Source organism: Emys orbicularis, chromosome 10 (genome assembly GCF_028017835.1).
Source record: "Emys orbicularis isolate rEmyOrb1 chromosome 10, rEmyOrb1.hap1, whole genome shotgun sequence".
In the NCBI taxonomy this organism is placed as follows: Eukaryota; Metazoa; Chordata; order Testudines; family Emydidae; genus Emys; species Emys orbicularis.
In genome coordinates, this window is record NC_088692.1 from 5,081,705 (window position 1) to 5,094,637 (window position 12,933).

The 12,933-nt window shown below is 43.0% G+C and overlaps 1 protein-coding gene across 1 annotated transcript in view; it reads right to left on the minus strand.

Annotated features, from left to right (window-relative positions):
* LMF1 (lipase maturation factor 1) overlaps positions 1-12,933 on the minus strand; it is a 341,743-nt gene that overhangs the window by 95,827 nt on the left and 232,983 nt on the right. Inside the window, 1 exon segment of the mRNA XM_065412501.1 lies at positions 1,099-1,266. Within this exon segment, the coding sequence (XP_065268573.1) occupies positions 1,099-1,266 (168 nt within the window).

A 12,933-nucleotide genomic window follows, 5' to 3' on the forward strand; every position in this document is an offset into this window, starting at 1 on the left:
AAAGTTACACCTGAGAATCAGAATGGCTGGTGTTTAATTAAAAAGCATTTGAGGGGAAAGATTCAGATGTGAATTAGTAAAGGAACAGTCTATGATTTTCAGTTTTTTGAATTTTTCATGGATTGTCTTATTACATTAAACATTTTTATTTTCAAAACAAAGTGCTCAAACTTGATATTACAAAAAAATGAAACAAACATTTTGAATGATGACGAACAGGCTAAATTTTTCCATTAACATTTGTCAATATTCTTCAAAGAATAGAAAATTTTGAAAAAAAATTAAATGTTTTCATAAAAAAAAAATTGTTTTTGATAAATAGCGAAATTTCATTCAACTCTACCACCTCCATCAATTGGAGTCATGGCCTAGTCAGCATTTCATTTTAATCCCTTTGCCAATCTTGCCCTCTCTGCCCATAAGATTGCTAATTGGTACAAGTGTGATGTAGATAAATCTGTAGATAAATCTGTAGGGCAGGGATCGGCAACCTTTGGCACGCGGCCTGTCAGGGAAATCCGCTGGTGGGCCAGGATGGTTTGTTTACCTGCTGCGACTGCAGTGTTCCGCTAATCGCAGCTCCCTCGGCCCGCGCTGCTTCCCACGGCCCCCATTGGCCTGGATCGGTGAACTGCAGCCAGTGGGAGCTGTGATTGGCCGAACCTGCGGACGCTGCAGGTAAACAAACCGTCCCGGCCCGCCAGCGGATTTCCCTGACGGGCCACGTGCCAAAGGTTGCCGATCCCTGCCCTACAGATTTATCTACATCACACTTGTACCAATTACCAATCTTATGGGCAGAGAGGACAACATTGGCTGTAGTGAATGCGCTGACATCAGACACACTGCCAGCAACTCACCAAAGAGCTGTCAACCAATGATTCTGAATAACCATCAACCTGGGCTGGATTCAAACTAGTAACCTAACCTGAATCATCCAATTCCCCTGCCATTTTTGTTCGTATATTTTCCTAGATCTTGTACAGTCATGCTGCAACACATATAAAAATAGGGGGAGGCTTCCAGAGTCTTTCAAATGCCCCCAGCAACCACTCACTCAGCCATGACACTAATAAGGCAAAAGCAGGAAAGCCTCACCTGGAAGAGAATCTGTAAAATGCCGTGAATGATGCACATGCGACGTCCCATGAAGATAAAAAACGGCACCACCAGCTCGATGAAGTGATTGCATAACGTCTCAAACTGGTGAAACCACCATGGTGACCGGTGCATGTAATAGGCTAGTGGGTTGGGTACTGGCTGGGTCTGAAAGAGTAAAGAAGAGGTATCATGTGGCAACGAGTCCCCTCCACATCTACTACCATTACTAAGAGCTGGTTAAACATACTTTGTTGAAACTTTCTATTGGAAAACGACCTCCTTCCCCCCACACCCCCAAATGAGATTTTTTGAAGACCATTTCCCTTTCAGTCCAAATTTTGCATTTTCTTGTTGTAAAACCAAAAACTGGGGAGGAAAAAAAAAATCAAAACAAGTGGTAAGTATCATAAAAGAGGTGAAACAGCTAGAGGAACAAAGGGAAAGGTCACGCAACCCAGGAAGTCACAGAACCAGGAAGGGAAAGGAACTCAGGTCTTCTGATTCAAAGAGGCAGGCTCTATTTCAATAGTGTTTACAATCTAACTAAATGCTTCCAAATGCGGGGTGTCAGTTTAAGATGCTTGTGTTTGCACCAAATTATTCATATATCAACCTGATTTTTTTCTTTGACACCGGGGAGTTTTCTACCCAGTGCAATAAACCTGCTTATCCTACCACCCAGGCTAAAACGAACTCATGTCTGTTAATAACCACCTCCGATAAAAATGCTACAGAGTTAACAATTCACCTTAACATGTCTAACAAAAGCTCAAATTTATTACCATTGTTTTAAAATCCTGACAGCAAACACAATAGCTGAAAATCACTGTTTTAATTGAAGGAGACACAACACATCTTTAAATTATTTGTAGCAAAATCAAAAATACAAACAATCCAGGGAAAATATTGTACTGTACATGGCAATGGAGTCTGCGCCCACTGCCAAATCCCACAACCATTGTAATTCCCTATTAGCAAAGCTGGAATTAATAAAGCTGTTGCTTTATCTGGGTTTGAGGCTGTTGTAACCCCCCCAGGACAAGAGACCGCATCCTTCCTTCCTTTGACACCGGGACAGGATGGAGCAATCGGAGGGGTCAAGGAACGCTGCCAAGTCCAGTACAACAAGGGGGCAGAGGGTCATGGTGTTCATACATCCTGGTTCAGCAAGATGATCGGTTTGAAATGCCATTGGGGGCCCTTTGACCCCCTCCCCCCACTTGGGAGCTGTTTTAAATTAATCTGGATGTTTGGTTCTTCACAAGCAATCCCCAGTACTTCAGAGAGATTCATCAAGGGTTTTTTTCCACCTTGCCTCCAAAACTGCTAGGCAATACATTTCCCTTTAGAAAGGACAGACTTGAGAGAGACAGAGAGAGACAGAGACGTTAAACCAAAACCAAACTGGATAAAGTGTTAATTTTTCAGGGTGTAATTTTACCCAGAAAACCGGGGAATGGACAAGTGGGTCGAAGGCCTGCAAATAATAATCTGAAATTAAAAGCGACAAAGGTAGGTAAAGGTGGCACACACCCTCATCCCTCTTCCTCCCTGATAAATGGGTCTTGCCATTTTATCTTGCGGTTGGCGTGCTGTGAAGACGTGCATAGATCTCTTCACTCGCTGTACTGCCTCACTTTCTGCAAGGACCAGAAGTGTAAATACCTAGATCCTTGAGAAAGGCAGCCAGCGTGGGGCGCATCAAACTCAGGTGTTGAGAAACTTGTTCTCAAGGGATTGCCAGACCACAGAGGTTCTGTGCATCCTCTTCTGTGCAGACAAGTAGCCTAGACTCTGAAACGCCCCCTTCTGTCGGGGAAGGAAAAGCACATGGGAGAAGTGTCAAAACCACGCCCATCTGAGAGCTTGTCTACATTACGGAGCGTTTGCTGGTATAGTTCTGCCAGCACCGCCACGTTAGCTCTCTGAACGACATTAGCTATGCCAGCGAAAGCACTCTGCTGTTGGTACAGTGGTGCCTGAGTTTTTCACACTCCCAGCTGATACAGCTAAGCTTGCAAAACTTTGTAATGTAGACCCAGCCTGAGTCACAGCTTACAGCAGTGGTTCTCAACCAGGGCTACGCGTACCCTTGGGGGTACCAAGAGATCTTCCAGGGAGTACATCAACTCATCTAGAGATTTGCTGAGTTTTACAACAGGCTGCATAAAAAGCACTAGCGAAGTCAGTACAAATTAAAGTTGCATATAGACAACGACTTGTTTATACTGCTCTATAGACTATACACTGAAATGCAAGTACAATATTTATAGTCCCATTGATTTATTTTATAATGATATGGTAATAATGAGAAAGTCAGCAATTGTTCATTAATAGAGTGCTGGGACACTTCTGTATTTTTATGTATGATTTTGTAAGCAAGTCGTTTTTAACTTGGGGGTACGCAAGAAAAATCAGACTCCGGAACGGGGTACAGTAGTCCAGAAAGATTGAGAGCCACCGACTTAAAGAGACATTTGTACATCTGTTTGGGGACAGCCCAGACTCCATGGATGGATTTTCTGATATTTATCCCAACTCCTGATCACACGAAGTGGTGAGCGGCCATTTTCGTTATCAATAATCCTCATCCCAAAGTAGAAACAAGAGAAAAAGGGAACAGATGCAGCTTAGCAATTTGTCATGGGGTCAGTAATGCAGCTCATGTTAGCACAGTACTTTTTCCTTCCTGTTTTCAATATCTATACACAGATGTTGGTAGATGAGAGGCTGTGCAATAGGCGAGATGAGTCAAATAAGTCCCTGACCCAAGGGACCTACATTCTAATGCACCAGCAGCAGCACCACAAAGAATACGTGGCTCCTTGGAGGATTTGTTGATGGAGGGAAAGAAGTGTTTTTGATGGGAAACGGTTTTAGGCATATGGAGCCTATCAAGACATTATCAATAATGTAACCTTCCTCTCCAACACTGTAGCCACCTCTCGAAACCATAAATCTTGTGTAACTAAAACATGGTAAGTAATAGGAAAGTGTGTGTGTGTGTGTGTGTGTGTGTGTGTGTGTGTGTGTGTGAGAGAGAGAGAGAGAGATTAGTTAAAAGATAGGTGAGGAGAAGAGAGGGAGCAAAAGAAGAGAAAAGCCCAGAGGAGCACATTGTGTGTGTGTGTTCCTTCGGAATGCATTCCATATGGTTGTGGAAAAGGGTGTAGTGCTATGCAGCTTTTCCAGTGAGAAACGAGTGTTTACTCAGGAAAGGGTGTTGAGGCAAAAGTCGCGTTCCAGAGCAAGTCAGAGTCAGAGCAACCCGACACACAGGCACCTGCGTCGCCGGGAAATTTCTCTCTGTTTTCCTTGTGTGTTCAAGTCAACAGCTGCCAACTGGAGCTTCGGGTGGCTTCCCCCTCCGCCTCCTTCACCTCCCGCCAACCATTCCACCTGTGGAATACCCACTGGTATAGTCGAGGTTGGGGGAAGGTACATGGAGCATATGCTGGCATTTAAGAGGAAAACCTGCAAAACTGCGTAATTCTGGCATGCTGAGTGCTTTCCGAGCACAATTGTTTCCTATGTAAACATCTCTGCTTTGTGATGAAGAAGCATCAGTGTCAAAACCATGGGAAGAGGGAAACATTCCATCATCTTTTTAAGGGGGTTTAGTCTGGGGGTGTTATTAAACCTTCAGCTCCACTTCTTTGCTGATTCATAACCTCATGCATCCTAGAAGGCTTCCAAGAAAAAGTTCTACTGAGAGAATTGAGCAAGAGATAGTGATTGTGATCCACTTCAGTATCTGCAGCAGCCCTGTATGAACTGAATTAACCAGCTGCAAGACAAACTCATAACTGAAATGGAGAGGAAACCTTGGCTAAGCAGTCTTAGAATAAGCCGCAATGTTGGATGATCCCACAAAATGGTTTTACTTTTTAAATATAAAACTTTGTTTTGAAATAAGATTGGGGAGAATTCATTCCATAATTCATGGGACAGATTTGTGACGTGTGATTCTCAAGCGATATTTGGTGGGAGCGGCTCGCTGTGATAAATAAATTCTAAGTTCCAGCTAATGCACGTTTTCTGGCTTGTATCTACCAGGGTTGGTAACAACTTCTAAAAATATGCACAATAAACTGTTTTTTCTCCCTAAGGGGTCTAGAGTTTAATTATGTTCTTAGTGAGAACCATTAAAGTGCTAAGTACCTAAAAACTCCTAATTTACTAAACTCTATGCCACTAAAACCCAACACAAGGCTATTGATACACCAGAGTAAACGCTCTTCTCTGGGACTGTAAACACACATGGCCTTCCCCCCCCCCTTTCCTTATTGGTACAGTATTACATAAACTCCGATCACGTTTTTTAATCCCATCCCACTGTTCGATATTCCTTCTCAGACTAGGGAAATCTCAACGCTCTTCTGCATATACTACAGTATTGTGTGTATGAAAACAAGTCCCACATTGTCCTCCAATAGTCCACTGCTAAAACTGGGCTATGTATATTATTCTTTCACGGAGAGGAGTGAGTCTCCCATGTTAGCAACTGTGGTGCATTTATGTGCAAAGTCAAAGAGCATAAGGGAGAGGACAGCCTCAAGGATTAGTAATGAGGTGGAAACCAGAAACATGTCAAGGGAATTTTTCCATATTCATCAGGGAATTCTCTCCACCCACCCCAAATAAATCTGCAAAATTTCTGCAGAATCTTTATCTCTGTGTTGCTTTCTTGGCTGGTCGCCTTACATTCTAATAGTATCAGAGGGGTAGCCGTGTTAGTCTGAATCTGTAAAAAGCAACAGAGGGTCCTGTGGCACCTTTAAGACTAACAGAAGTATTGGAGCATAAGCTTTCGTGGGTGAATGCGTCTGATGAAGTGGGCATTCTAATAGTAGATGCTGCTATAAAACCCACTGAGGGTCATTCAAAAACATTCATGAGCTTGTTATAAACTGACGGCAATAAGAGGGCTAGAAAACCCAGCGTTTTACCCTAATTTTTAAAAGACAGTAACAGACATCTCGCTTTCCAAATAATCAAAAGAATGTTTCACTACATGCATTGCTTAAACCTGTTGTCTAAACAACATCGTTTCCAAGGATCACATTGCAGGTATGTCTCAGATGCATCAGAGATGCATATTTGCTGGGATGTTTCTGTTATGATGAACCTCACTGAGAAGGTTAACAATTGGGGTTTAAAGTGAATAGCCCAAGAGCAGACAAAGTAAAATTTGTAAAGTGACTAAGTGACTTAGAAGCCTAAGTCCCATTTTCAAAAAAGTGACTTGGACGCAGGAGCGAAGTTTAATAAGCCTTAGGGTCCCATGTGCCCATGTCATTTTTAAAAATGGGCCAGACACTTTTGAAGATTCCACACATCTCTTGGGGCCAAAGCCTGCTGAAGTCAATGGAAAACACCCCCACTGAGTTCAGTGGGCTTTGGATCAGGTCTACGGTACTTTTGTTTCAGACTTTGCGCACTCACAACTACAGCAGTGCATCAGTTTATATTATCGCAGGTTTCCTTCCAAAATCAACCCACAGCTGCTACTGCTGCTCCTTATCAGTTCCAGAGCCAGAACACTTTATATAAATCCATCAGTTCCTGCATGAAAGAAGAAACCAGCAAAGGCCAAGATCACTCATGTCATCAGGAAGAATTCAAATTATCTTAACATAGAATAAGAACTAGAAGGGGCATAGTAGAGAAACTGTGGGAGAAAGAGTTCTGTTTTATCTTCTCAGCGCTAACAGATGTGAAGATTCCTTCTACAATGTCTTGGGCAGGACTTTGAAAATGTAAAAAGCAATGTATATGCTAAGCATTTATTATGAATTTTAGATATAACAACTTGTTTTTATGTTGAAATAACACAGACACACATCTTTCAGACCTGGGTGAGTTAATGCCAGCAGAAAATTTTGACTGATTGAAAGGAAATCAGAGAAGAGCAACAAAAGTGAATAAAAGTCTGGAGGGACCTATTGAAAAGTAAAGATGAAAAGAAATAGGATTAGCTTGGCCAATTGTTGGACTAATGGATACAACAATAACTGTGTACACACATCTGAACGGTATAAACATCACATAGATAGAGGAATTGTTTAAAGGGACATGAAGAGGAGCAATGGTATGAAACTAGGGAATGGTGAAACTCATGCTGAGAATCAGAGGAAAATGTCCTTAGGAGAAAGACCTAACTAGACCACAGAATATCCTAGGGAAAGCAGAAATGAGCCCCAGACAAAGCCCAGGATCTAAGCTGACCTGAACTTTGGACCTGAACTTTGTGACTTGAATTTATCTCCAAATGGAAGCGCTACAGTTTTCCATCACATTGGACAAAACAATGGAGACTCTACTACAGGGCATGATCCTGATTTGGGCTGGATTAGGTGATCCAATAGGTCTTCTCTGTCGATCACCCAATTCCATAGCAGCCTTCCCCTGGTGCAATTGCAACTTAGAGCTCCAAGTCCCCACATATGAGGAGCCGAGGGTTCTCAGATCTGCACAGAAGGGACAATGGGTTGGAAGGGAGAAGTCATGGAGGGATTGGTGGGAGTGTAGAAGGCTGGTATCCTTACTGGGGCAGAGTTCAAGTCATGGTATGCTCTTTGTGATGTAGAGTAGGTGTGCTCATGAGGAGGTGTACGTCTCTGCATGGAGGAGCAGAGGTTAGGTAGCTTACCTTTTCATTTGCTGGTTTTTGAGGTTTTGTGTCAGGTATGTTACATGTGCAGCAACCTTAGTTGATGCACAACTTGGTGGTTTTGTGTGAAGATAAACATGTGGACTGGGATTTTCTGAAGAAATTCAGTAGGAATTGGGGTGCCTGTCTTTTAGAGTCTTTTGAAAATTCCAGCCATCTCTCTCTCTCTCTCTCTCTCTCTCTCTCACACAGATAGATAGATAGATAGATAGCGAACTTAAATAAATAAATAGCTCCTCTGAAAACTTCCAATTATTAACATCAGCCCAATAAAAATAAAATCATAACCAAAATAAAATAAAAATGTTGCGCCTGTCAAATTGCAGAGATCTAATGTCAGGATGGTTCAGAGGGAGGCGACTCTTTAGTAATGAAACATCAAAATAATTAAGTCCTGGTAGATCTATTAATAAAAATAATAATAAAAGTTAGCTACAAGTTCTGGCTGGGCAAGGCTTCCCTTGTCCAGTCAATAGTAATATTCAGCTAACAGAAAAACATACTAGAATCTGCCTGCTTTAACACAGCAACACAAGCCAAGGAGATGTGTGTTTGACTCAGTGCCAGCACAACCATAAAATGTTGGCAATTTACTACAGACGTAGTGCCGCGCCACTGTCCCAAAGGACCTAAATAAACTTCAGATGTCGAGTATATATTTTTACTTTATATATATATAAAAAAAAATCTGCTTGTTCATTTTTAACCCCTTTCTCCAGTTTTCCGCATGTGGAGGGTTTTCAAAGCAGAAACAGGTCCCTCCGCCACGCCTAGTGAAGCCTTGGAAACAAAAAGTTAGAAGCATGAAAAATCAGAGAAATGCTTCGTGTCTGGGCATTGGGTTTCTTGTGGAATGATGGCTACAGACGCTGGAGGGGAAAGGGCCTTGGGAGAAATTCTCCCATGAAATTTTATGCATCTGTGTTATAAAATATCCCTGGGGATTCGCGTTCAAGTTCACAGAGCTGCACTTGCAAAGTCACTAACATAGGTGAAACCTTCCTGTATGTGACATTTACTTACCCAGCCAAACTCTGCTCATGACGAGTCAGCCCTGATGTACACGGTGGTAAATGTCCATTGGTTTATATTTTACCAGGGGTACATTTAAGTGGTAGATTTTGGATTCCAGCAAATTGGATGGGGGAAGAAAGAAGATCTATAACTGAACTGTTTGCTTTTCCAGACAGCACCCTAGCTCATGGTCAAAACTTTCCTGCCAACTAATAAAGACCACATTTCCATGGTCCACAGCATACCTGTTTATTGACATTATTCCTACATGGCAAGCCCTAGGGCTGCTTGCCGTACATAGAGTTAATTGTAGATGTATTACAGATTCACCTATTCATCGTGTACATTCTTGGAGGAGCACAGAGCTAAAATTACACCAGAAACTGCTGAGCCATTTGGGCTATTTATTTGTTCAGAATTGCTTTACAATAATCAGCAGAGCTTGCAACAGACATCTTGACTCTGATGGCCTAAGGACTTAGGGAAGTTACAGGATCTTATTGCTGCTTAATTTTTTTCTATTTGCAGGGGAAATGCCTGTTATTAATGGCATCAGCAAAATGCCACATTTGGTCAGAGAGAATGGTTCAGACTCTGATTTCAGTTACACCAGTGGAAATTTGACCAATGGACTTACACCAGGGTGTCTGAAAGCAGAATTGGGAACCACGGTTCTCCCTGGATACAGGGGGAAGCATTAATCAAATAAGGGGAAGCTTTTCACATTGAATGCACTGCCATTGCACATCAGAGTAACAAGGTGTGTGCCCGACCCAGGATATGGGGACTCAAGATGATGAATGATGTTTAGGACTTGATCCTCCACTACAGTGGGAATAAGAACCTTCCTGGCCCAGGTGTACAGAATCCAGGGCCTCCTGATCTGGGTGATGCTGAGAGAAGTAGTGCCACTTCCATGGTACCTCCCTTTCGCCATCCCCCCTTCTCATGGAAGCTCCCTTAAAGAAGCTTCACAGATGACTGACACTCAGGAATCCTGGCGGCAAAGCCAGATGGAGGTGGAGCTCAGAAGTAGCCAAGCACCACAGCATTACCCCTGGGTGGCCCCCGGGACATCTGTGCAGACATCCATGGGAGAATGAATGCGCCTAAAGGTAACATTAACTCACGCAGTGCTCTATCTCTGGCAGCAACTGTCCAGCCATGGAAGAGTCAGCCAATATTAGCACACAGCCCTGATAGCACTTGGCTTCTGGCTGAGGAGGGTCTGGGGCAGGAAAGCAGACTTTGCTACCACGCTTCTGGGGAATGCCTTCCCTCTGGATTTCCATAATCTATGGACACTGTCCCACAACTCCAGGGTTCCCAAATACCCATCCCTTGTTGACAGCTGAGTGGTACTCAGACGAAATACTCGGTCCCAATCCACCATGGGGGGGAGGGATAGCTCAGTGGTTTGAGCATTGGCCTGCTTAAACCCAGGGTTGAGAGTTCAATCCTTGAGGGGGCCACTTAGGGATCTGGGGCAAAATTGGTACTTGGTCCTGCTAGTGAAGGCAGGGGGCTGGACTCAATGACCTTTCAAGGTCCCTTCCAGTTCTAGGAGATAGGATATCTCCATTAATTTATTTATTATTTATTATTTACCATTTGGCAGCTAATAGCATTCCGCAGCCCCCTTTCACTTGCTCTTTTCTGTTGTTTCTATTGCCTCCATGAATTGGCGAATGGAGGGCCCTGTATGAGTTAAGTCTCTTTCCCTTTCTCCTGCATTTCCCCATCCTTCTCCTGCATTTCCCCATCCTCTCCTCATCTCCCCTTCCATGGGTTTTCATGCGACAACTCACAGCCTGGTTCCTCTCTCAAACCTGGCCTCAAATCCAGGCACATCTGTTGTGCCACCAGATAGAACTGATCATTCATCATCAAGTTAATACATGTTGGTGCTTCCCTGCAAATCCTCTTGCATTGGGATTTTCTATCTATGTTACCCCTTCTCTCTCTGCAGCAGTGACAATAACATACTGAACGGACTGTGATGTCTTAACAACAAAGCTCACATTCCTCAGCAAACTCCAAGGTGGAATTATACACCAATATTTTAAATTGCCAATTATGAGCATATTGCAAATATGGTCCTTTAACTGGTTGCTGTTATGATTCCCTATTAAAGAAGACAAGCTTTTCCACACAGAGTAAGCCCTTGCAAAAGCACTGAAAACGTTTAAAACCAACCAGCCATGATATATTTATTATATTTTTATATATATAATTTCATGAAAAGGAACGTACTGAGTGGAAACTCCATTTAAAATGTGATCCCAGATGGTGGCAAAGCTCTAAAATTGCAAGGCAACATGTAAAGAAAGATTAACGACCTAAAGCAGGCACAAATTTATGAGGTGAAAGCCCCCGTAATCCTAGAGAAAAATGATACCAAACGTTAGACTAGACAGCTAGAAAATACCTCTGCTCCGTTCATATGGCCTTTGCTATTTTACATTTCGCTTTAATATATGTTACACTTGGGCTCGCTTATTCTTTTCTGCTACAAGACAGGGGGATCACTTTGGTACAAGAGCGAGCAGATGGATTTGCTGGCTCCCAGCCGGCGCCCCCTTATCTAGCAACAAACGGTTGATATAAGCAGCTATTTTATTTCAGCATCTTTCAAATGGACCATCCCCCTCAATGCTTCCCATAGGTAAATAATAATAGATGATGGACGGACATCAAGGCATCACCGTAAAGCCTCAGGGTCCGATCAAGTGAAACAGATTGCGTAACCTGTTCAACAGTCAGGGATCACAAGCTAGTTTCAATTGCCCATACAGGGCACAAAGAAGTGATGCCCTGTAAGTTAGCCAGCATTCCTATCCTATCTCCTAGAACTGGAAGGGACCCCGAAAGGTCATCGAGTACAGCCCCCTGCCTTCACTAGCAGGACCAAATACTGATTTTGGCCCAGATTCCTAAGTGGCCCCCTCAAGGATTGAACTCATAACCCAGGGTTTAACAGGCCAATGCTCAAACCACTGAGCTATCCCTCCCCCCTCAATTGAGAAGTCATAATTCCAGTTCTTACATGCATTGCCGCTGTGCACTTGGGCAAATCACTTAAACGCTCTGCTTTCATTTACACCAGCTGAGGATCTGTCAAATGGGATCGATATTACAGAAGCTACTTCATAGGGGGTGAGGTGAGGATTAACACCTTTGTAAAAATGCTTTGCAGGTAAAAAGCAATACTTAATTGATAACTGTTACCATTCAGCAAAGCACTTGAAGTCAACGGTACTTAATTGCTAGTTTAAATACTTTGCTAAATTGGGGGCAAATCATTTATAAAATTAAAAAGAAAAAAAAATCACCCAGTCAGGAGCTGGTTCCATTTTTTAAAGTACAAACAACTTTTTCTAAATCTGACTGTTCCTCGGTTTGGCAGCCGCACTCAGCATCAGGACGTAGCAAATCAGTAGAAAGCCTCTGACACAGCACCTAGTCGGTGTTTGCCGTGTGCCATGGAAGACGTTTACAATGATCCTTTGGCATAACAGAAACAAAGTCACCGCGACCAAACACTGCCACAGCATTGCTGTCTCCTGCTTTGAAAATAAATGTTTCTGCTTCCTCTCAAAAGCTACGTAGCAGCAAAACGACGTTTCCCTGTAACAATATTCTGCTCCCAAAGGATACAGGGGTTTCACTATCGGAGGGTCGCTGCAGCTAGAGGTGCCATTTAAAAATCTGTTCAAATATAAACACTAAAAAAGACAAAAAACGGTATCCGACTTCTATAGACAAGTAAAGCTCACCCCTGCAAGGAACGAGATGGGCAGGGGAGGAAGAGGGTGGAAAAAATGTTTGCCAGATGTGAAAAAAATGACAAAACAACCTCGCATTCAATTAGCAGAAAACACATAACCCAGGACAGAACAGCCAGTACACAGGGCCAATTATTTCAGAGCAAACCATGTTGCAAGTCTCTATGTACAACTTTGATATGGCCAGAGGCCAGAGTGTAGTAAAAGGGAATACAGTGCTAAGAAATATATTCTTCAGCTGCCCGCTGCCCCTGAGAGGGGAATGGGACTCATGTGGGGGAAACTTGGCAGCTGCCTGCCTCACTTTGTTCTCAGTTTGTTAAACGGAGTTCCTGATTTATTTTTAACCTTTATACCCTC